This window comes from Argopecten irradians, chromosome 13 (assembly GCF_041381155.1).
Source record: "Argopecten irradians isolate NY chromosome 13, Ai_NY, whole genome shotgun sequence".
In the NCBI taxonomy this organism is placed as follows: Eukaryota; Metazoa; Mollusca; class Bivalvia; order Pectinida; family Pectinidae; genus Argopecten; species Argopecten irradians.
Window position 1 is genome coordinate 36,560,671 of NC_091146.1, and position 23,127 is coordinate 36,583,797.

At 36.6% G+C, this 23,127-nt stretch overlaps 3 protein-coding genes and 1 long non-coding RNA gene across 6 annotated transcripts in view; 3 read left to right on the forward strand and 1 right to left on the reverse strand.

The window, feature by feature from the left end:
• LOC138306359 (hemocyte protein-glutamine gamma-glutamyltransferase-like) overlaps window positions 1-23,127 on the forward strand; it is a 51,943-nt gene that overhangs the window by 19,004 nt on the left and 9,812 nt on the right. The window contains 6 exon segments of the mRNA XM_069246801.1: window positions 673-832; window positions 6,876-6,997; window positions 7,336-7,424; window positions 8,096-8,294; window positions 10,922-11,082; window positions 11,249-11,385. Coding sequence (XP_069102902.1) covers window positions 673-832; window positions 6,876-6,997; window positions 7,336-7,424; window positions 8,096-8,294; window positions 10,922-11,082; window positions 11,249-11,385 — 868 coding nt within the window.
• On the reverse strand, window positions 12,403-15,532 carry LOC138306360 (uncharacterized). Its single transcript, XR_011205836.1, has 4 exons — window positions 15,321-15,532; window positions 14,142-14,896; window positions 12,994-13,851; window positions 12,403-12,746 (listed from the first exon to the last, which is right to left on the reverse strand). It is a non-coding gene; the product is annotated as an uncharacterized lncRNA (long non-coding RNA).
• LOC138306358 (uncharacterized) lies at window positions 17,217-20,602 on the forward strand. 3 transcript variants are annotated; one of them, XM_069246800.1, is made up of 6 exons: window positions 17,217-17,366; window positions 17,961-18,025; window positions 18,383-18,468; window positions 18,886-18,975; window positions 19,425-20,184; window positions 20,216-20,602. In XM_069246800.1, exons 4-5 carry the CDS (start codon window positions 18,888-18,890, stop codon window positions 19,811-19,813), a joined length of 477 nt encoding a protein of 158 aa, XP_069102901.1. In that variant the 5' UTR covers window positions 17,217-17,366; window positions 17,961-18,025; window positions 18,383-18,468; window positions 18,886-18,887; the 3' UTR covers window positions 19,814-20,184; window positions 20,216-20,602. The 3 variants fall into 3 exon arrangements, with proteins under 3 accessions (XP_069102901.1, XP_069102898.1, XP_069102899.1); XM_069246797.1 differs by having other exon boundaries at window positions 18,383-18,451; XM_069246798.1 differs by lacking the exon at window positions 20,216-20,602 and having other exon boundaries at window positions 18,383-18,451; window positions 19,425-20,203.
• Window positions 20,203-22,570, forward strand: LOC138306554 (uncharacterized). The gene is made up of 3 exons (XM_069246998.1): window positions 20,203-20,281; window positions 20,472-20,791; window positions 20,955-22,570. The coding sequence occupies exons 1-3, from the start codon at window positions 20,203-20,205 to the stop codon at window positions 22,080-22,082; spliced, it is 1,527 nt and encodes a 508-aa protein (XP_069103099.1). The 3' UTR covers window positions 22,083-22,570.

Sequence of the window (23,127 nt, forward strand, 5' to 3'; positions counted from 1 at the left end):
ATTCCACTCCTCAGGAAACCAGTGACGGTAAGTTATAAGACCAGGAGTACGGGGGATGGCAGGCGTTAGATTCCACTCCTCAGGAAACCAGTGATGGTAAGTTATAAGACCAGGAGTACGGGGGATGGCAGGCGTTAGATTCCACTCCCCAGGAAACCAGTGACGGTAAGTTATAAGACCAGGAGTACGGGGGATGGCAGGCGTTAGATTCCACTCCTCAGGAAACCAGTGACGGTAAGTTATAAGACCAGGAGTACGGGGGATGGCAGGCGTTAGATTCCACTCCTCAGGAAACCAGTGACGGTAAGTTATAAGACTAGGAGTTCGGGGGGATGGCAGGCGTTAGATTCCACTCCACAGGAAACCAGTGACGGTAAGTTATAAGACCAGGAGTACGGGGGATGGCAGGCGTTAGATTACACTCCCTATGAAACCAGTGACGGTAGGTTATAAGATCAGGAGTACGGGGGATGGCAGGCGTTATACTCCACTCCTCAGGAAACCAGTGACGGTAAGTTATAATTTATAATTTACAGCAGCCATTTGCATGACAAGATAAAAAAGACTCGATATGTATGCTTTTGTAAAGTCGAATCCTTTTAAACAAGCGCTCCTTGTAAATACGAAGTTTATTTTGGGACAAAAATATGTATATATGTATATTTCCCACAGGCCTCTATTGCTGCGGACCCTGCCCTTTACTGGCCATTAAGAAAGGGGACGTAACTGTGCCGTATGATGGGCGTTTTATTTTCGGTGAGGTGAATGCCGATAAAGTTTATTGGCAAATGAAGGACGGGACCATCAAGAAATTGAGGGTAAAAACCGACAGGTAAATATCTATTTAAAGTGACGTCACAGACAATCGTATAAAAACCGAAAGGTAAATATCTAATGTGACGTCACACTCAATCATCATGGTTCCTCCACGCCCAACTTCAAATCCACACAGTCAACCACACTGTACCGTTATACGGCTCTTTTTATGTACATCAAAGGACTTATTTACCTGTTCTGTTCTGTTGCCCCCAGTTTTACTATGAAATAGTCCAGGGGTGTAGAGATCGTAAGTGATCGGAACCCCTGGAGAATCGAGAATGACCTTCAAAGCCACAAAGTCAACCCCAATATACCGTACTGCAATTGTTATAATGTACATCAATTGACCAAATTAACTGCATTCTGTTGGTCTGTGATTGGTCAGTTCTGTTGGTCTGTGATTGGTCAGTTTTGTTGGTCTGTGGTTGGTCTGTGATTGGTCAGTTTTGTTGGTCTGTGATTGGTAAGTTCTGTTGGTCTGTGATTGGTAAGTTTTGTTGGTCTGTGATTGGTCAGTTTTGTTGGTCTGTGATGGGTAAGTTTTGTTGGTCTGTGATGGGTAAGTTTTGTTGGTCTGTGATTGGTAAGTTTTGTTGGTCTGTGGTTGGTAAGTTTTGTTGGTCTGTGATTGGTCAGTTTTGTTGGTCTGTGATGGGTAAGTTTTGTTGGTCTGTGATTGGTCAGTTTTGCTGGTCTGTGATTGGTAAGTTTTGTTGGTCTGTGATTGGTCAGTTTTGTTGGTCTATGATTGGTCAGTTTTGTTGGTCTGTGATTGGTCAGTTTTGTTGGTCTGTGATTGGTAAGTTTTGTTGGTCTGTGATTGGTCAGTTTTGCTGGTCTGTGATTGGTAAGTTTTGTTGGTCTGTGGTTGGTCTGTGATTGGTCAGTTTTGTTGGTCTGTGATTGGTAAGTTCTGTTGGTCTGTGATTGGTAAGTTTTGTTGGTCTGTGATTGGTAAGTTTTGTTGGTCTGTGATTGGTCAGTTTTGTTGGTCTGTGATGGGTAAGTTTTGTTGGTCTGTGATGGGTAAGTTTTGTTGGTCTGTGATGGGTAAGTTTTGTTGGTCTGTGATTGGTAAGTTTTGTTGGTCTGTGATTGGTCAGTTTTGTTGGTCTGTGATGGGGTAAGTTTTGTTGTGGTCTGTGATTGGTAAGTTTTGCTGGTCTGTGATTGGTAAGTTTTGTTGGTCTGTGATTGGTCAGTTTTGTTGGTCTGTGATTGGTAAGTTTTGTTGGTCTGTGATTGGTCAGTTTTGTTGGTCTGTGATTGGTAAGTTTTGTTGGTCTGTGATTGGTCAGTTTTGCTGGTCTGTGATTGGTAAGTTTTGTTGGTCTGTGATTGGTCAGTTTTGTTGGTCTATGATTGGTAAGTTTTGTTGGTCTGTGATTGGTCAGTTTTGTTGGTCTGTGATTGGTCAGTTTTGTTTGTCTGTGATTGGTCAGTTTTGTTTGTCTGTGATTGGTCAGTTTTGTTTGTCTGTGATTGGTCAGTTTTGTTTGTCTGTGATTGGTAAGTTTTTTTGGTCTGTGATTGGTAAGTTCTGTTGGGCTGTGGTTGTTAAGTTCTGTTGGTCTGTGGTTGTTAAGTTTTGTTGGTCTGTGATTGGTCAGTTTTGTTGGTCTGTGATTGGTAAGTTTTTTTGGTCTGTGATTGGTAAGTTCTGTTGGGCTGTGGTTGTTAAGTTCTGTTGGTCTGTGGTTGTTAAGTTTTGTTGGTCTGTGATTGGTCAGTTTTGTTGGTCTGTGATTGGTAAGTTCGTTTGTCTGTGATTGGTCAGTTTTGTTGGTGTGTGATTGGTCAGTTTTGTTGGTCTGTGATGGGTAAGTTCTGTTGGTCTGTGATTGGTCAGTTTTGTTGGTCTGTGATTGGTCAGTTTTGTTGGTCTGTGATTGGTCAGTTTTGTTGGTCTGTGATTGGTAAGTTTTGTTGGTCTGTGATTGGTCAGTTTTGTTGGTCTGTGGTTGTTAAGTTTTGTTGGTCTGTGATTGGTCAGTTTTGTTGGTCTGTGATTGGTAAGTTTTGTTGGTCTGTGATTGGTCAGTTTTGTAGGTCTGTGATTGGTCAGTTTTGTTGGTCTGTGATTGGTAAGTTCTGTTGGTCTGTGATTGGTAAGTTCGTTTGTCTGTGATTGGTCAGTTTTGTTGGTGTGTGATTGGTCAGATTTGTTGGTGTGTGATTGGTAAGTTCTGTTGGTCTGTGATTGGTCAGTTTTGTTGGTCTGTGATTGATCAGTTTTGTTGGTCTGTGATTGGTAAGTTTTGTTGGTCTGTGATTGGTAAGTTTTGTTGGTCTGTGATTGGTCAGTTTTGTTGGTCTGTGATTGGTCAGTTTTGTTGGTCTGTGACTGGTCAGTTTTGTTGGTCTGTGATTGGTCAGTTTTGTTGGTCTGTGATTGGTCAGTTTTGTTTGGTCTGTGATTGGTCAGTTTTGTTGGTCTGTGATGGGTAAGTTTTGTTGGTCTGTGATTGGTAAGTTTTGTTGGTCTGTGATTGGTCAGTTTTGTTTGTCTGTGATGGGTAAGTTTTGTTGGTCTGTGATTGGTAAGTTTTGCTGGTCTGTGATTGGTAAGTTTTGTTGGTCTGTGATTGGTCAGTTTTGTTGGTCTGTGATTGGTAAGTTTTGTTGGTCTGTGATTGGTCAGTTTTGTTGGTCTGTGATTGGTAAGTTTTGTTGGTCTGTGATTGGTAAGTTCTGTTGGGCTGTGGTTGTTAAGTTTTGTTGGTTTGTGGTTGTTAAGTTTTGTTGGTCTGTGATTGGTCAGTTTTGTTGGTCTGTGATTGGTAAGTTCGTTTGTCTGTGATTGGTCAGTTTTGTTGGTCTGTGATTGGTCAGTTTTGTTGGTCTGTGATTGGTAAGTTCTGTTGGTCTGTGATTGGTAAGTTCTGTTGGTCTGTGATTGGTCAGTTTTGTTGGTCTGTGATTGGTCAGTTTTGTTGGTCTGTGATTGGTCAGTTTTGTTGGTCTGTGATTGGTAAGTTTTGTTGGTCTGTGATTGGTAAGTTTTGTTGGTGTGTGATTGGTAAGTTTTGTTGGTGTGTGATTGGTCAGTTTTGTTGGTCTGTGATGGGTCAGTTTTGTTGGTCTGTGATGGGTAAGTTTTGTTGGTCTGTGATGGGTCAGTTTTGTTGGTCTGTGATGGGTAAGTTTTGTTGGTCTGTGATTGGTCAGTTTTGCTGGTCTGTGATTGGTAAGTTTTGTTGGTCTGTGATTGGTCAGTTTTGTTGGTCTATGATTGGTCAGTTTTGTTGGTCTGTGATTGGTCAGTTTTGTTTGGTCTGTGATTGGTCAGTTTTGTTGGTCTGTGATTGGTAAGTTTTGTTGTTCTGTGATTGGTCAGTTTTGTTGGTCTGTGATTGGTAAGTTTTGTTGGACTGTGATTGGTAAGTTCTGTTGGGCTGTGGTTGTTGAGTTTTGTTGGTCTGTGGTTGTTAAGTTTTGTTGGTCTGTGATTGGTCAGTTTTGTTGGTCTGTGATGGGTAAGTTTTGTTGGTCTGTGATTGGTCAGTTTTGCTGGTCTGTGATTGGTAAGTTTTGTTGGTCTGTGATTGGTCAGTTTTGTTGGTCTATGATTGGTCAGTTTTGTTGGTCTGTGATTGGTCAGTTTTGTTGGTCTGTGATTGGTCAGTTTTGTTGGTCTGTGATTTGTAAGTTTTGTTGGTCTGTGATTGGTCAGTTTTGTTGGTCTGTGATTGGTAAGTTTTGTTGGACTGTGATTGGTAAGTTCTGTTGGGCTGTGGTTGTTGAGTTTTGTTGGTCTGTGGTTGTTAAGTTTTGTTGGTCTGTGATTGGTCAGTTTTGTTGGTCTGTGATTGGTAAGTTTTGTTGGTCTGTGATTGGTCAGTTTTGTTGGTCTGTGATTGGTAAGTTCTGTTGGTCTGTGATTGGTCAGTTTTGTTGGTATGTGATTGGTAAGTTCTGTTGGTCTGTGATTGGTCAGTTTTGTTGGTCTGTGATTGGTCAGTTTTGTTGGTCTGTGATTGGTCAGTTTTGTTGGTCTGTGATTGGTTAGTTTTGTTGGTCTGTGATTGGTAAGTTTTGTTGGTCTGTGATTGGTCAGTTTTGTTGATCTGTGATTGGTCAGTTTTGTTGCTGTGATTGGTCAGTTTTGTTGGTCTGTGATTGGTAAGTTTTGTTGGTCTGTGATCGGGAAGTTTTGTTGGTCTGTGATTGGTCAGTTTTGTTGGTCTGTGATTGGTCAGTTTTGTTGGTCTGTGATTGGTCAGTTTTGTTGGTCTGTGATTGGTAAGTTTTGTTGGTCTGTGATTGGTAAGTTTTGTTGGTCTGTGATTGGTCAGTTTTGCTGGTCTGTGATTGGTAAGTTTTGTTGGTCTGTGATTGGTCAGTTTTGTTGGTCTATGATTGGTCAGTTTTGTTGGTCTGTGATTGGTCAGTTTTGTTGGTCTGTGATTGGTCAGTTTTGTTGGTCTGTGATTGGTAAGTTTTGTTGGTCTGTGATTGGTCAGTTTTGTTGGTCTGTGATAGGTAAGTTTTGTTGGACTGTGATTGGTAAGTTCTGTTGGGCTGTGGTTGTTGAGTTTTGTTGGTCTGTGGTTGTTAAGTTTTGTTGGTCTGTGATTGGTCAGTTTTGTTGGTCTGTGATGGGTAAGTTTTGTTGATCTGTGATTGGTCAGTTTTGCTGGTCTGTGATTGGTAAGTTTTGTTGGTCTGTGATTGGTCAGTTTTGTTGGTCTATGATTGGTCAGTTTTGTTGGTCTGTGATTGGTCAGTTTTGTTGGTCTGTGATTGGTCAGTTTTGTTGGTCTGTGATTTGTAAGTTTTGTTGGTCTGTGATTGGTCAGTTTTGTTGGTCTGTGATTGGTAAGTTTTGTTGGACTGTGATTGGTAAGTTCTGTTGGGCTGTGGTTGTTGAGTTTTGTTGGTCTGTGGTTGTTAAGTTTTGTTGGTCTGTGATTGGTCAGTTTTGTTGGTCTGTGATTGGTAAGTTTTGTTGGTCTGTGATTGGTCAGTTTTGTTGGTCTGTGATTGGTAAGTTCTGTTGGTCTGTGATTGGTCAGTTTTGTTGGTATGTGATTGGTAAGTTCTGTTGGTCTGTGATTGGTCAGTTTTGTTGGTCTGTGATTGGTCAGTTTTGTTGGTCTGTGATTGGTCAGTTTTGTTGGTCTGTGATTGGTAAGTTTTGTTGGTCTGTGATTGGTAAGTTTTGTTGGTCTGTGATTGGTCAGTTTTGTTGGTCTGTGATTGGTCAGTTTTGTTGCTGTGATTGGTCAGTTTTGTTGGTCTGTGATTGGTAAGTTTTGTTGGTCTGTGATTGGTAAGTTTTGTTGGTCTGTGATTGGTCAGTTTTGTTGGTCTGTGATTGGTAAGTTTTGTTGGTTTGTGATTGGTCAGTTTTGTTGGTCTGTGATTGGTCAGTTTTGTTGCTCTGTACGTGATTGGTAAGTTTTGTTGGTCTGTGATTGGTAAGTTTCCTTCCCCTAAACTGGTTTTAGTTTCAGTATGGCAGTCTCGAGTTGATACATAACTGACAGGGTCACTTTTCTGACATACTTTTATCTGATCAAAGCGACAGGAAACATATTTGGAAAGAAATAATACTGTTATTTGAGCTTCTTGTTGATAGATTAAACTTGTGCTCAATGTAAACTAATATGATAATGTGTTTATCATGATAATAAGGTGTACATCACTCATGAAAATAAAATATTTATCACTCATGAAAATAAAATATTTATCGCTCATGAAAATAAAAATATTTATCACTCATGAAAATAAAATATTTATCGCCCATGAAAATAAAATATTCATCACTCATGAAAATAAAATATTTATCGCCCATGAAAATAAAATATTCATCACTCATGAAAATAAGATATTTATCACTCATGGAAATAATGTGTTTATCGACTATGGTGTTCATTACTTGTGATTTTGTACATTAATATTAACATATCTGTTGTCGATGATATTATTTTTTTGTTTTTGTGGCTTTGTAGAGAACCATCAAATTCTCTGCCGTCAATGATATTATTTTTTGTGGCTTTGTAGAGAATTATTAGTTCTCTGTCGATGATGATATTATTATGTTTGTACTTCAGTGTTGGTCAGTACATCAGTACACACAGACCCAGATGTATGGGCCCCGCGGAAGTGAGCGTTAGGGACGTATGTAGGGACAAACGCTGGCACAACATCACCAACCAGTACAAATACACAGAAGGTGATCAAGTCTACACAAATCTTCCCTTCTTTTCACGTAGAGTTGTCTTCCTTGATCTCAACTATCCATCATTGATTCAGTAATGTTATAATAGTTTATCATGTCCACAGAGAACCTCCGTTGTAGGTACATCTAAATATCCACTGTGACGTCATTATTTTATGCGTCAAACTCACGACGTTTCGCTCACAAACACATCACGTCATAATCAATGCCATACTGCAAAGGCAGGTAACTCTGTAATATGCAAATACATAAGTGCTGTCTCTATTTCGTGTGATGTATTCGTGTATCATGACGCCAGAAACATTTCTGATGACGTATCTTTTATTGTATAGGTACCGGAGCGGAGAGAGCCGCTGTGTACACGGCTAACATGGCAGGTATCTTAGGCGGATTGTATGATCAACCCCTGGAGGAGAGTAAGGTAATGTTACTCCTCATTATCTCCCTTTGTCAAACAGTGATTACCTCCCCTAGGTTTAGTCAGCTTAATCACACATCGCATATGTATTCTTCCCTAATCAAAAAAGCATTATAGATTATCACTCAGAGCGTCTTTGCTTACTGACTATGGGTATCACTCGGAACGTCTTTGACCGATGGGTAGGGGTATCATCCAGAGCGTCTTTGGTCAGTGACTAGGAATATCACCCATAGCGTCTGTGGCAGCCGACTAGATATATCACTTAGAGCTTCTTTGGTCACTGACTATGGGTATCACTCGAAACGTCTTTGACCGATGAGTAGGAGTATCACGCAGAGCGTCTTTGGTCAGTGACTAGGAATATCACCCATAGCGTCTGTGGCAGCCGACTAGATATATCACTTAGAGCTTCTTTGGTCACTGACTATGGGTATCGCTCGAAACGTCTTTGACCGATGAGTAGGGGTATCACGCAAAGTTAGAGTGTCACTCGATCAGGACGTGTTTGGCCGCTGAGTAGGGTACTCCTCAGAACGTTTATGGTCGCATATGTCAGTCCAATATCACATTTACAAGACTTACCGCGAAAACTTTACAGACTTTATTTCATAATGAAGATCATCATTAAATGTAGTCCTGATTTTATACATGATTATTGCTGTATACAACAGGATGTTGTCGTGAAGGTGGTCGACAAGAAGCAAGGTAACTATGGGGATGACATTGAGGTAGAGGTCAACTTTGAGAATCTGTCAAAAGAGGATCGAACCATTAGTGGAACCTGGAGTCTACAGAGCTACTACTCGACCGGGGTGTTCGCTCAGAGAGTTCGGTCAGAGAAGATTGAAATGATTCTTGACCCTGCTCAAAGTATGTTGATAATATTTGTTTTGGCAACACATTCACAATAAATCCTTTGTTAAGAATTTGTAACTTATTAATCACTATTGTCTCTTCACATACAATGCGACCAAGGCTATTAATAAAGCATTGTTGAGTCAGAGACAAATAGCGTTAGTATTACACTTTTAAGTCAAAGGCAGAAAGCGCCAATATTACATATACATTACTGAGTCAAAGACAATATTACATTACTGAGTCAAAGACAATATTACATTACTGAGTCAAAGACAATATTACATTATTGAGTCAAAGACAATATTACATTACTGAGTCAAAGACAATATTACATTATTGAGTCAAAGACAATATTACATTACTGAGTCAAAGACAATATTACATTATTGAGTCAAAGACAATATTACATTATTGAGTCAAAGACAATATTACATTATTGAGTCAAAGACAATATTACATTACTGAGTCAAAGACAATATTACATTATTGAGTCAAAGACAATATTACATTATTGAGTCAAGGCAATATTACATTATTGAGTCAAAGACAATATTACATTATTGAGTCAAAGACAATATTACATTATTGAGTCAAAGACAATATTACATTATTGAGTCAAAGACAATATTACATTATTGAGTCAAAGACAATATTACATTATTGAGTCAAAGACATATAGTGTCAATTAGTAAGAAAATAAGATATACGACGTTTTAACTCTATCAATACTCGGAATGATAATTGAAAACTTCACATTGCAGGAGGGATTGATAATGCCGTCGTTATTGACTATAAGAACACACAGAATATTAAACTTGTTAATTTACATTTTATCTTGGATACATTAGTCCTTGGATACATTAGTCATTGGATACATTAGTCCTTGGATACATTAGTTCTTGGATACATTAGTCCTTGGATACATTAGTCCTTGGATACATTAGTCCTTGCAAGGACAAATTAGTCCTTGGATACATTAGTCCTTGGATACATTAGTCCTTGGATACATTAGTCCTTGCTTACTAGTAATAATTACACAGACAATGTTTCTTTTCCTTTCACGTGAATTTGTCCTCGTGAGGACATATTGTCTGTGTACCAATATAACTGACCACCGACTTCAATGTTTCTTTTCCTTTCACGTGAATTTGTCCTCGTGAAGACATATTGTCTGTGTACCAATATAACTGACCACCGACTTCAATGTTTCTTTTCCTTTCACGTGAATTTGTCCTCGTGAGGACATATTGTCTGTGTACCGATATAACTGACCACCGACTTCAATGTTTCTTTTCCTTTCACGTGAATTTGTCCTCGTGAGGACATATTGTCTGTGTACCAATGTAACTGACCACCGACTTCAATGTTTCTTTTCCTTTCACGTGAATTTGTCCTCGTGAGGACATATTGTCTGTGTACCAATATAACTGACCACCGACTTCAATGTTTCTTTTCCTTTCACGTGAATTTGTCCACGTGAAGACATATTGTCTGTGTACCAATATAACTGACCACCGACTTCAATGTTTCTTTTCCTTTCACGTGAATTTGTCCTCGTGAAGACATATTGTCTGTGTACCAATATAACTGACCACCGACTTCAATGTTTAATAATTAAAGTAATTAAAAATCACTTAAAAAATTTTGTTTATTAAACTTTTTAAAGGGAAGTCCTTTCCTTTAGTTATAGTAGATAGCAATTAAAAACATTAATAAGAAAAAAATTGCTTTTGATACTAAACTCTTAGAACAAAGGGAAGCAACTCTTAGTATAGAAACACAAACAAAACAACTGGAAACTTGTCAGTAACCACTACCTTTCCGGAGCAAACTTTAAATGTTTCTGAAAATCATTAATAACATAAGAAAATATACATCGATGGCCTAAGATGTGGTAACAACACCAAACATATGCAAGATTTCCTCCGTATTCAAACAGTGGAAATTCATTTTGCTGGTTTTTTTCCGTCTGGCGCAGTGATACTTAGAACGACGGCGGGAAACATAATACGACCCGCGTTTTGTAAATAAGCACCTTATTTGTATGAAATAAATTATTCAGAAGGTGATTATAAGTGTAGTATTAACGAAAAATTAATAAATTTTGCGACTCAACAAATTCATCTATCTCGTTTTTCATTCATTTAAAAAAATAAAAGACGTCTCGGAAAGGTAGTGGGCCTTTAAATTAACGGAAAAAATCAGTCAGTCATTTTGCAAACATATTTGTAGGGTTAACCATGAAGCGTCTCTCATCAATAACTCCATTTAATATCTGTTATACTAGAAACTCATCAATAACTCCATTTAATATCTGTTATACTAGAAACTCATCAATAACTCCATTTAATATCTGTTATACTAGAAACTCATCAATAACTCCATTTAATATATGTTATACTAGAAACTCATCTTGTTCACTGCAAAATATGACGTAATGTAACTCATCTTGTTTACTGCAAACACATGACGTCAGAATCATACCTGCCCACAAGAGCAGATAACTCTGTGATATACTGAAATCGTCTTTAGAATAAGAACTACAACTGTAGCCATTGCGTCTACAACCCTGATTTGCTAAGTGAGGGCCATGGGGGGCTATTCTCTCAGTATAGAGTACATGTGCACTTTGTTTCCAGAGATCACCAAGAAGATGCGTGTGGATTTTGACGAGTACAATAAGAAAACTATGGAGGGATGCTACTTCAAGACGTTGTGTATCTGCTCAGTCAAGGAGACAAACCAGACAGCTTCTGAGGATGACGACTTCAGACTCATCAAACCTGACCTTGACCTTCAGGTAAGTCAAGGTCAAGGTTATGTCTATAATTATCTTAGGGAGGTGTGATGTTGTTTGTCTCGGTAACAGCTAGCAAAGCAAACCAGCATCGCTGCTTTTCGTCAATGTGATTTATTTTTTGTCGTATGTAGAGTATCATACAATGCAGTATCATTATACATTGTAGGCGCCTGCCGAGATCCGCGAGGGAGAGACGTTCAAGGTGAAGCTGACCTTTAAGAATCCATTGCCCATCTCTCTAACTCTGTGTTCCCTTGAGATTGAAGGACCTGGACTTCTCAAACCGAAAACCTTCAAACTGGAGTAAATATAAATCTTATAATTGTTGTACACTAAACATTGAATCTGAGGTTGATATATAGACTATAGCCAATATTTTACGTCGAATTGGGTAATATATAAAAAAATATATACAGAACTGAGTTCATATCCAAACGAAATTTAACTCTTTACTCAAAACAAGCAACATTGGTGAATTAAACCCGTATGTTTTACTTCATATATCACACCATTAATCTAACACCTTGATACAATGCAATATTAGTCGATATCCAAACAAATCCCATTACAAATGCTAACCCTCATGAAAAAAACTGATAAGTCACCTATAAGTCAGTGATTGAAGGCACTTATAATTGAACTATATTTGACTCATAAGTGAAGTATAAGTGAATTATACCAGACTTATGCACATGACTTATAAGTAAATTATAATGCACTTATCCTGATTTTGTATGCAAATGAAGTATGTGGATTATACTTGACTTATAAGTGAAGATTTCATTTATGAGCCAACTATAAGTCGCATATAAGTTACGTACTTATAAGTATAGTTATAAGTCACTTATAAGTCTATGTACAAGCCAGTTATCAGTCTATGTATAAGCCACTTATAAGTCTATGTATAAGCCAGATATCAGTCTATGTACAAGCCAGTTATCAGTCTCTGTATAAGCCACTTATAAGTGTATGTATAAGTCACTTATAAGTCTATGTATAAGCCACTTATAAGTGACTTATAGGTAGCTTATTCTGTACTTTGACAGACTAGGACATCCAAGACATGGATATAAAACATATTGTGTTGTTCAATTGATTTGATGAATAAAATCATTGAAACCTAAATAAATAAATCGTGAATTCTGAAGACTGGATGTTATTGCAGTATCAAAAAGGTACGTATGAAGTCTATACATACCCAACAGCATAAAAACACAGATAAGCATGACCAATCTCGGGATGCAAGCAGGTATTCACTTTCTGCAAATTACACTGTACATGCATGCCTGCATGGATGCACTAGTATTAACCTGAAAAAAACTGTTCCTGGAACACTTGTATCATAAAAGTGATAAGACATACTCACTTTGGATTCTTCTATTTTCACATCAGTGATTTATTACTGTGTCATTATATTAAATCATTAATGACATCGTAAGAATATTTTATAATAGTATGAAGGAAGTAATGCAAATAAACTCAACAGCTTCTTGATGGATTTCAAAATTATAAATGTTTGATGTGTCTAAGATGATTTAAAACCGCTAAAAATCACTCTTTTGATTTAAGTCCACTGGCCTGTCTTGCATCCGAACACTTGTTGTTGATGGCCTGAATCAAGTCCTTTTCACTCACTTTTCCTTTTCGGTAGTCCAGACAGAATACTGAAATGTAAATAAACACCATTTAAACAATATACAGTGCTATTTTATCATCATGATAAACTTACAGATTGAATTACATTTTACAAAGATTAAAGAAAATTGACTGTGATTTCACAACATGTTTCCATAAAACGATATCAAAATAAAACGTCAGACAGTACGATGAACTGGTTTTTTTTAACCAGTAGATATTTATATAACCATTTCATAGAGTTTTGTCAAACAGAAAGTGATTATATGTACTTACACACAATGGCATCTAAAATTTTGAAATCCAGTGCCTTTCTTTTGGAAGTGCCTTTTGCACAGTTCTCTGCAAGTGTTTTTTGATCAAAAACACCAACAGTAGCAGTCTGGCCATTGCAGTGGGGCTATCTTTGACCTTTCTCCTGCACATGTTCAATTGGCTGCTGCCGACTTTCACACCAGAACCTGGATACAAATCGATCATTTGAGAATCCCCAGTTGGCTGTGAAAAGAGAAACAAAGAAGGGATCCTTAAGAACTACTTCATTTGTTAATATATTACTGGCAATGGTAACTTTAACCGATAATGCTAAAGTCTCGTCAATCAATGAACAAGCTCTAAAGGATTTGTTCATCAAACTCTTTTTCAATGTAAGGAAAGTATAATATGAAAACTAAAACCTCATTCAAGTCTTTTTTATGTTAACTTTCAATTGATCTGTTACCAGGCTCCGATTTCTCGAAACAAACTTAGTCAAAAACTGACTTAAGTCACAATTGTTCATATAAGTTGTGAAGGAGAAAAACTTAAGTTTTGACTTAAGTCTTCTCTTTTGTTTCGAGAAATTTGAGCCAGATATCTTTTCCTTTAATATAACATAATTCCATAAATAATAGATCTGATTTATATTATTGATAAATATTTGTCAGTGTTTGGTTACCTTTACAGTTTTCATCTATTAAAACTTTTATTTAAAATAATTTACCTTTGGTGATGTAATTTGATTTGCCTGTTCTGTTACAGCTACTGGAGTTCTTAGGGATGCTGATAGCATCTCATCTTCAGATTCCTGTGGGTGGCTTGCTGGAGGAACAGATACAGGTCCTCATCGAATGGTACTGGATGATGAATTACTGACTGCAATTGATAATAACAGAAAGTTATTAAAACATAACGACCATTTTGAAGAAAGAACAGTCAACTGTCTATTATAATATATAGTAATTAATATATAATTTACAAAGTCTACTACAGTAATCAATTCAAGAGGATACATATTATGAAACAATTTTATATCAACCTTCAAAATATAAATTTCCAAATAAAATTACTTCATCAAAAAAATATTTTCAAGCATCTTTAGTACTGCGGTATAACAGTTTTTTTTTATTCACGAATCAAATTCATTAAAAAAGAAAATGGCTCACCCTCAGATGAAAGTTTTCTCAGAAATTCCCTGAGGAGATTACTCTCAAGGAACTTAACCCTTTCCCTCTAATTCTGCAATCCTTGCATTGCAATGGCTGTGATATGTTACAGCAGGTACAGGATCAATGTATAGAAAGTTACCAGGCATGTGGGGCTGTCTGCATCTGGAACTGGAAATCATCCTGATCCATTTCATTTAACGTAGCGTTCGCCATTTGAATGCAACCAATCAGATTTTGGCTTTGGTCTGATCTGGTCAGTGTCTGCAGATGCTGTTGTGGTACCTGTAGGTTATCATTTAAGGGTGGCATATAGTAGATGCAGTATTCATGATGGTTGTGGAAGTTGGTGGTACAGCAGATGTTTTATGGATGGCGATGGTAACGTACAGGACACTTTTGTTCTAGAGCTCATGTCTGGAGGTGGCATTGTACATGGAAACATGTATGTACGGTCTTGCATAACTGGGGCACATGGTTGACTTGCTTGACTATGGGTAGGGGTAGGCACCAACTGTCCCAGTTGCATCGTTGATTCCGAGACATGTGGCTGCTGCACTGGGTCTTCGAATTCTTGCAAAGGCAATTGAAAGGATGACTTGACAGTTCTTTCAGTCATTGCTCTTGCGGCTGCTAGAGTGGCTTCCTGATTTTTTTCTTTTCCTCTTTCAGTAAATTTTGTTCATCTTTTTTTGACTTCTTGGCTGCTGAACTTTCCTGTCCGCTATCTGCATCTCTCGTTTTTTCAGTCCTATCTGAAACAAAATGAATTTTCATGGCATAACTAGGAAATAAAAGTTAAAGTGAATAGTCTGGCAAAGGAATAAAGCTAAAGTTGGTAAAAATACTGCATGGTTAGCAAGCTTAATATGTCCTGTTGAGTTAAGAAAAATGATTTTCATTAGTTTTCTTATAATTAGTTTACATTATTTATAATCCATTGAGCTGTGATTGAATACACATGTATATAGTTATCTGTGATTGAATACACATGTATATAGTTATCTTGGTCTAATCAATGAATTGAAACACCAAGTTTGTATTTTGATATTGCTGAATTCTACATGAAATTTATAAGCAATGTTTTTTTGGTTTTGTTGTTACTTTTTTAATAAAAGAATTACATTCATTTGCAAAACTTACCTGTTAATTTATTTGAAAAACAAAAAAATAACCTACCAGTGGCAGCGACATTCGAAGCTGGGCGCATGATGCTTTGAAGAGGTTCCTCAGGTTCATCGTTGTAATCTGAAAACACAATAACGGTATCCTATTCATTAAAAAAACGAGATATTCTGCTATATATAACTAATATTTGTTATGATTTACATTCGGCAATGCTGGATACTGTATTATCTAACGACTAACTTCGTAAAAATCAAGCAAACGACGAAATTGAATATTATATGTGTGTATAACCCGGGCACCAGTCATTTACGATCGTACGATCAAATCACGTTTTTTCGTTTAATTAAATTGGAAAATTTTATAAATACATAAATGACAAAATCATAGAACCTGTTTAAAATCGTGTAAAAGTGAATTGATCTTTACATTAGATCGGTTTGAAAACATCGTTTGAGCTAAAGAGTCTTAGGCCTCCTACCTGATTTCTTGATCACTTTGGCCGGGTAGAATTTCGAACAAAACTTTGCCGTATTTCCGTCTTTGCGGTCTACATTGCGTTCAGGTATCACGCTGTATTTATTCTCTTCTGTCCACAACACTAGCGCGTGCATAACTTGAGAAGTAGCCATCGTAATATTAATGTTGAAAGAAAGTAAAGAAACGCAGATTTCGCTGTACGATATTCGATCTGGACTGCAACATGTTATGTATGACAAATTGGCGGTATTCTATCAGCGACCAATGGGATGAGCTGTACCAAAAGGCTAGTCGGTCAGCATCCCAGTCGTATTTTCGTACAAAACAAAAGCATTATTTGGTATAATTCTGCATACGAAAGATAAATATTTAGTGAATATTTGCTGTCATTGAAGTTTCAGCTTAACTTGAATGTGTCTATTATATCCTTTCGAAAAAAATCGCCGTTTGACAAACGTTCGAAACTGCGGTGTTGATGAAGAGGGATCGCTGGGGGGTAGGAGGGGGCAAATTAGTCCGCTAAACCTGCCTATATTATTAGGCTTTTTTAATTTTTTTTTTTGCCTAATATATAGTCAGCTCGCGGTACCTCTTAAAAATGTGAAATCGTAGGCCAGATTTGGCCTACGCTACGTCAGCGGCATATTTCTAATATATCGTCCATGCAATGCCGGGAAAACGTACACATACCTATATATTGGGATCTTATGTACTCCACTGCCCCCATGTTACATCCCATTTATGAAATTAAACAACTCTGCACAATGAAATACTTCCGAGACCCTTCTATTTCACACATTTGTAATGGCCGCCGTATACACATTTAGTAGAGCAAACGGCAGCCAATCAACTTCGCTTCCGGTTTTATTTTTAAAAAACCACGTGTAGTTGAAAGATAAACAAAATGCTAGCCAGTTAGAGTTTTTATAGTGAAATTATGGTCGACATACACGACATGTTGTCAAATATTCAAATTGAACACGACTATTGCTGGTACCGCATCACTTTCGCGATATTCACGTTGCATATACATGTAGCATATACACGGTAGAATTTTGTTTATCTTTCAACTACACGTGGTTTTTTAAAAATAAAACCGGAAGCGAAGTTGATTGGCTGCCGTTTGCTCTACTAAATGTGTATACGGCGGCCATTACAAATGTGTGAAATAGATGGGTATGGGAAGTATTTCATTGTGCAGAGTTGTTTAATTTCATAAATGGGATGTAACAAGGGGGCAGTGGAGTACATAAGATCCCAATATATAGGTATGTGTACGTTTTCCCGGCATTGCATGGACGATATATTAGAAATATGCCGCTGACGTAGCGTAGGCCAAATCTGGCCTACGATTTCACATTTTTAAGAGGTACCGCGAGCTGACTATATATTAGGCAAAAAAAAAAAAAAAAAAGCCTAATAATATAGGCAGGTTTAGCGGACTACTACGTACAGTGCATAATTTATGGCGGGGTCGTAAACAAAGAATGGCAGAGAGAACGCAGAAAAAGGTGTTGAGAGTTCGAAAAGGACCATACAATCTTTACTTAAAACAACATGATCCGTTGCTCAACGCTCCTGTTTCACCGAGGAGACATATTCTGCGAAATTATCAGTCAGGTACGTTCTTTTTGTGACAGAAGCCTTCAGTACATTATCGTACTGAAACAAAGAAATGACGAGAAATGACCAACTAAACAAGTAAAAGTTCTGTGCGTTTTATAACAAAAACGTGTTACGTAGCGCATTCAATATTCCTCCCACTATAAACTTAATCTCGTACATTATAGACATGCGAGACTTCGTTTTTTTTTATGCTAGACTAGGCCTATATATAGCTACATTGTACGTACGGTAAGGCCAATGTGCAAAACGAAAGCCGGTGTGTGTATTTTCCCCGTTCTTCTACATATGTAGAAGAGTCGAGACATATACCTAAATGTTTCTGTATTAAAGCGAACACAAATCAAATGTCATCGGGCGTGTCGTTTATCATTATACTTTTTCATTGTTTATAAGTAAAAAGATCGTTTTCCATATGCAACGTATTGTTTAGTAATAGAATATAGAAAACGAACAATATGTCAATATGTAGATGGAATATAATTAGGTAGCTCAGTGTGATTACAACTGATATTGAACCATTTAAATCATGTGAAATTTAATTTATCAAAATGTTTATTATATTTCTTATTATTTTGAATAATTTTGCAGATACAGTGAGCGAAGGTGTTGCAACATGTTCACAATTAGTAGAAAATGGTGTAATTGAAATACATGTAGGTAACTATGGAATCAAATTTGCTTCATGAAAGTATCTTCTGAAATATTAAAGTGTAAATATATATAATCATAAATATTTATATATAATTTATAAACATTATAAATTGTGTTAGTACAAAATTGTACGTAGCAGGATTTGACTGGTAACGTTGATCATCAGTGACCAGGTAGCTCAGTGGTAGAGCATTCAGCTAGCGAGGTGCGGGATTCGAATCCTGTGATCCATTTTCTCCTCTCGTGTCACAGTCAAACTCAAGAAAACCTTAATTAATTTTCTAATTGTAGTGCACATACTACAATGAATTGTCATGCGTAAACCATCATTTTGATACATTCTTTTTTAAATTTTGTAGCAGAGAAACCCCAAGCTAGTAGTAATGGATACGTTCTTGAAAGGGAAGGTGAAGATGCTGTGACTATATGTAAGTGGAAGGAGAAGGTATTAATTCAAAATTTAATCTACAAGCTAATTATATGCAAGCAAGAAAATTTAGAATTACAAAACTAGATGGTCTTGTTATAGTCATGAATATTGTCAGAGGCTCATAATAGGGTTGTTACAAGTGTAGCGGGTTTGGACTGGGTCGATCATCAGTGACTAGGTAGCTAAGCTGTAGAGCATGCGCATTCGGCTAGTGTTCGGAAGGCACCGGTTTGAATCCCGGTCTGGCCGCTACATTTTCTCCTCTCCTGTTACACAATGCAAGCCAGGCAAATAGTTAACTCCAATATACCCAATATATACTTGCATGAAGACAGCAAGATTTAATTAAGTTGTTATAAAGAATATAAGAAAAGTTATTTACAAAATTTCATATCTTTGTTTTACACTGTAATGATGATAATTGTATTTCAGGTATGGAAACTGACTCATATTCCAAGACAGAACATGCTGAAAATAGTAATCTGCCACAACCAGCTGAAGATGGTGCTTTTATTTCTGATGGTAAATACACTTATTCCCTAATCCTTTGAATTAGGTCTGCTAACAGTTTGTCTCATATTAAAAAAACAACACACTGATTAATTAATAATATAAGAATCAGTGTGTTGTATTCATAAATTTATGAGACAAAATGTTTGCAGACCTAATTCAAAGATCATACAGGTTTAATTTAACTTTTCTTAAGGAGCTAAATTTGACAATGATAAATACTAATTTTTTATTCATCAAAATCTTTTGTTGGTGTTGTTCAGGGTAGTTTCAATAGCTTGTGATCTTTTCACAAGGTCCTATGATATTTTATTATTAAATATGTAATTTTTACTTATTCTTAATTCATATTTCTGATTGATTTTGAAAAAAAGGTCCACTGTACATGTAAAATAAATATGACTATCATATTGTTTAACTCTTCCAATACCAAGCCCTTAAGCTGTTGTTCCTCTTTTCAGAAATCATATCGAGTCATGTGCCAAGCCCAAACAAAGACATCAGTGCTTCAAGCAGTGACACAGACAGTGGCAATGAGAATTCATATGACATAGAAAATTCACTCTGTAAATATGACGACTACTCATACATGTACGACGATGTTGATGATGATGATGATGATGGTGGTGGTGGTGTTCCAGATGGACATAGAAATGAGGATATTCAGAATGAAGGACAGATACATGAGGATAGTCAGAATGAAGGACAGACAAATGAGAATACTAATAGTCAGGATGAAGAACAGAGAAAGGAGGATAGTCAGTTGGATGAAGAACAGAGAAATGAAAGTTTTCAGGAAGAAAATGAGCAGATTCACAAGAAGAATTGTTATACAAAGATACAAATTTAACTCTTGCAAGCAGTATCTTATTGATACTCAATTTTGCACTGAGATTCTCGCTAACTGGAGAAGGATTATATCAGTTATTAAATTTGATTTATATGCATTGTCCATCTGACTGTATATTGCCTCTAAGTAAGAGACAGTTTTGGCAGTGGTTTGAGGACGTTAAACAGCCTTTAGTATTTCATAAATACTGCATCAAGTGTCACTTAGTTTTAAGTGAAATAGACCTTCAGAATAGGATGTGTGGTAATCAACATTGCAGCCCGATCGGACATCTCGGACAGCGATGTTTCCTATTTCATAGAAGTTCCTATTGCAAAGCAGATAAAGAACTTATTTTCTAGACCAGCATTTAAGGATGATATTGGTCATAGGTTTAGAAGAAACAAGCGATGGAAGAATTAGGTTTAGAAGAAACAAGCGATGGAAGAATTTATCAATCCCTAGCCAAGGATGGAGGACCACTTCAAAGTTTGAACAATCTATCATTGTTGTGGAACACAAATGACGTACCCTGTTTTAAATCATCAAACATGTCTCTGTGGCCTTTATTTTTTCAAGTGAATGAACTTCCTTATAGCAAAAGAAAGGAACCAGACTACATGATTTTAGGAGGATTATGGTCTGGTCCACAAAAACCATCTATTTTTGTCATTTACAGAACCATTTCTTAAAAGTTTAAAGCCCCTCGAAACTGATGGCATTAGGATTCAGAATGCAGATGGAACAGTGTCAAACACTTGTGTTTTTGTGATTGGTGGTGCAGCAGATTTACCACCTAGAAGCTTGATGTGCAACACTGTTCAATACAATGGGAAGTATGAGTGCTGCAAATGTTTACAGCCTGGAGAAACCCTCAAAACAAGTCAAAGAGGCAATGTTCACGTGTTTCCTTTCAATGTAGAAAATCCAGAGGGACCATCAAGAACTCATGAGGGAATCTTGCAGGATATAAACACTGCTCTTGTTGAGAATAAAGTTGTAAATGGAATAAAGGGGCCAACATTTTTGCAACGTCTGTAGCATTACGACCTTGCAACCGGGGTGTGTATCGATTACATGCATGGCGTGCTGTTGGGAGTGACCAAATTACTTTTGACACTTTGGTTTAGCACAGAGAAAAGTGCAGAGTTTTTTCAGCTAGAAATCTGTAGAATTTGTAGATAAAAGACTGCACAATATTAAGCCACCAAATTCCATCAGCAGAGTACCACGATCAATTAAAGAGCATTTGAAACACTGGAAAGCTTCGGAACTTCGATCATGGCTTTTGTATTACTCTGCTCCTGTCTTGCAAGATGTACTGGCTGTCGAATACTACCAGCATTTTTTGTTATTTGTTCATGCTATATACATTCTTATTCAAGATAGTGTTTCAACAAATGATCTTTCAAACGCAAATGAACTGTTGCAGCATTTGTGTTGTCTCTTTGCAGCATTGTATGGTGAAAGATATATGACTTGTATTATACATCAACTGTTACATTTGTCAAGGATGGTTTATGATATGGGACCCCTTTGGGTTTATTCATGTTTTCCTTTTGAAAATGCAAATGGAGTCTTAATGAAACTTTATCATGGAACACAATCTGTTGATCAGCAAATCGCAAGAACAATATCTATTATGCAGTTTTTGCCCCATTTAGAAATCAAGCATATAAAGGCAGACACACCAGAGATGGAGTTCATCAGAGAACTGAAAGGGATACCGAAAAGGAACGACAAACATCTACAAGATGATTTTTACGTTGTCGGGGCAACAAACCACAACAGGCTTCAGCAGGAAGAAATAGACTGTTTAATGGCACATCTAGGGCATTTTCCATTCACATATCTTACTTTTCATCGCATCCGAGTTGGGAATGAAATTTTCCACTCTAGAAGATACAAAAGATGTTCAGCACGAAATAGCTTCACAATTGCCTACAGAGAAGATGGCACTGTTCAGTATGGTCAAATAGAATTGTATATGCAACTCCATACGTATTGTCACAAGCATGTCATCATGTCATCACAGTGTGGATGCCCAGCCCAAAATGTTGCTCTTGTTTTAACCTTCAACACAATTTTGGACAACAATTCCCATGGCCTCCTGGATTTGATGGATGCACGAGACATGCAACTTGAACATATATACGCATTGAAAGTTCAAAACAGGAAAAATATTATACCCATTCAAAGAATTGCATGCAAATGTGTTCTAGTTGGATTATGTGACAAAACAGATATAGTTTTTGTTTGCAAAATGACAAACATGTGTGAACGTGACTAAAGAAAATTTATAATTCAGCTTTATGTATGACTTTTGTAAAAAAAAAAAGAAAAAAACTCTTTGATTAGCATTTAAAGTCTCAGTTATAAAGTCAAACTTCACATTTTCTGTTTCTCGTTTATTTGGATCAATGTCTGTTATCTTCATGCAAACCATCAGCTGTATATAAATCCTGTCAACAGAAACAAAGACTATAATTACAAATTTAATTCTTTTGATTGCCATCTTTAAAACCTTCCATTAATTTAAAATGCACTCTTTTATTATAAGTGATAATATTACAAGTATATTAAATGCATGCAAATACATAACTAAAATTTGAGCTGTTAATTTTGATTTAAATACGGTCCATATATTTTTTTGTGAGATACACATTTATGTATTTAAACTTCTATTACAAATTGTATTCACTCTTAAATATGATCTTTAACTTTCTTTTTTGAATTGCTACCAAATAGCATTCATCCACATTTGCAAGCTAAAGATGATTTGCAAGTTTAGCAGATGATTTGCAAGTTTAGCAGTTTCTCTTGTATATTACATACCCATGTGTACCAGTTTATTGACGCCATACATGCACACATCTGAATTAATATATATATTAATATATGTAAAATATAATTTTTTATTCCTTATTTCTATATTTCATAATATTAAGTGTGTGATCATGTGATTATATTAGTGACCTAGAAATTACCTGGAAAAAAATGAAAAATTGCTAAGTCCATTGTTGGGCAAAAACGACTAAGTCCAATACTTCACTCAAAAATACTAAGTCTAGTTTGGCTTATACTAGACTTACAATTATTCTGTCGAAGAATTTCAAAGTCCGTTCTGACTTATAATTGTATATTGACTTATATCTCACTTATAAGTGAAATATAAGTCACAGAGAAATTTGCTTATAAGTGACTGATATTTGGCTTATACTTATTCATACTTATATTTGACTTACCCCCAAAATGATAGAACTTATAGTCAACTATAAGTTACTTATAAGTTACTTATAACTGGGGGATATTTTACTTATAAGTCCACATAAGTT

Excerpts from the sequence above, each read along its gene's own strand:
- LOC138306554 (XM_069246998.1), top strand. The coding sequence starts at position 20,203 with ATGGAAGAATTAGGTTTAGAAGAAACAAGCGATGGAAGAATTTATCAA. Across the intron at positions 20,282-20,471 it reads GGATGGAGGACCACTTCAAA|AACCATTTCTTAAAAGTTTA; the intron begins GTTTGAACAATC and ends TGTCATTTACAG. Across the intron at positions 20,792-20,954 it reads CTCTTGTTGAGAATAAAGTT|AAATCTGTAGAATTTGTAGA; the intron begins GTAAATGGAATA and ends TTTTTCAGCTAG.
- LOC138306358 (XM_069246800.1), top strand. The coding sequence starts at position 18,888 with ATGGAAACTGACTCATATTCCAAGACAGAACATGCTGAAAATAGTAAT. Across the intron at positions 18,976-19,424 it reads TGGTGCTTTTATTTCTGATG|AAATCATATCGAGTCATGTG; the intron begins GTAAATACACTT and ends TCCTCTTTTCAG.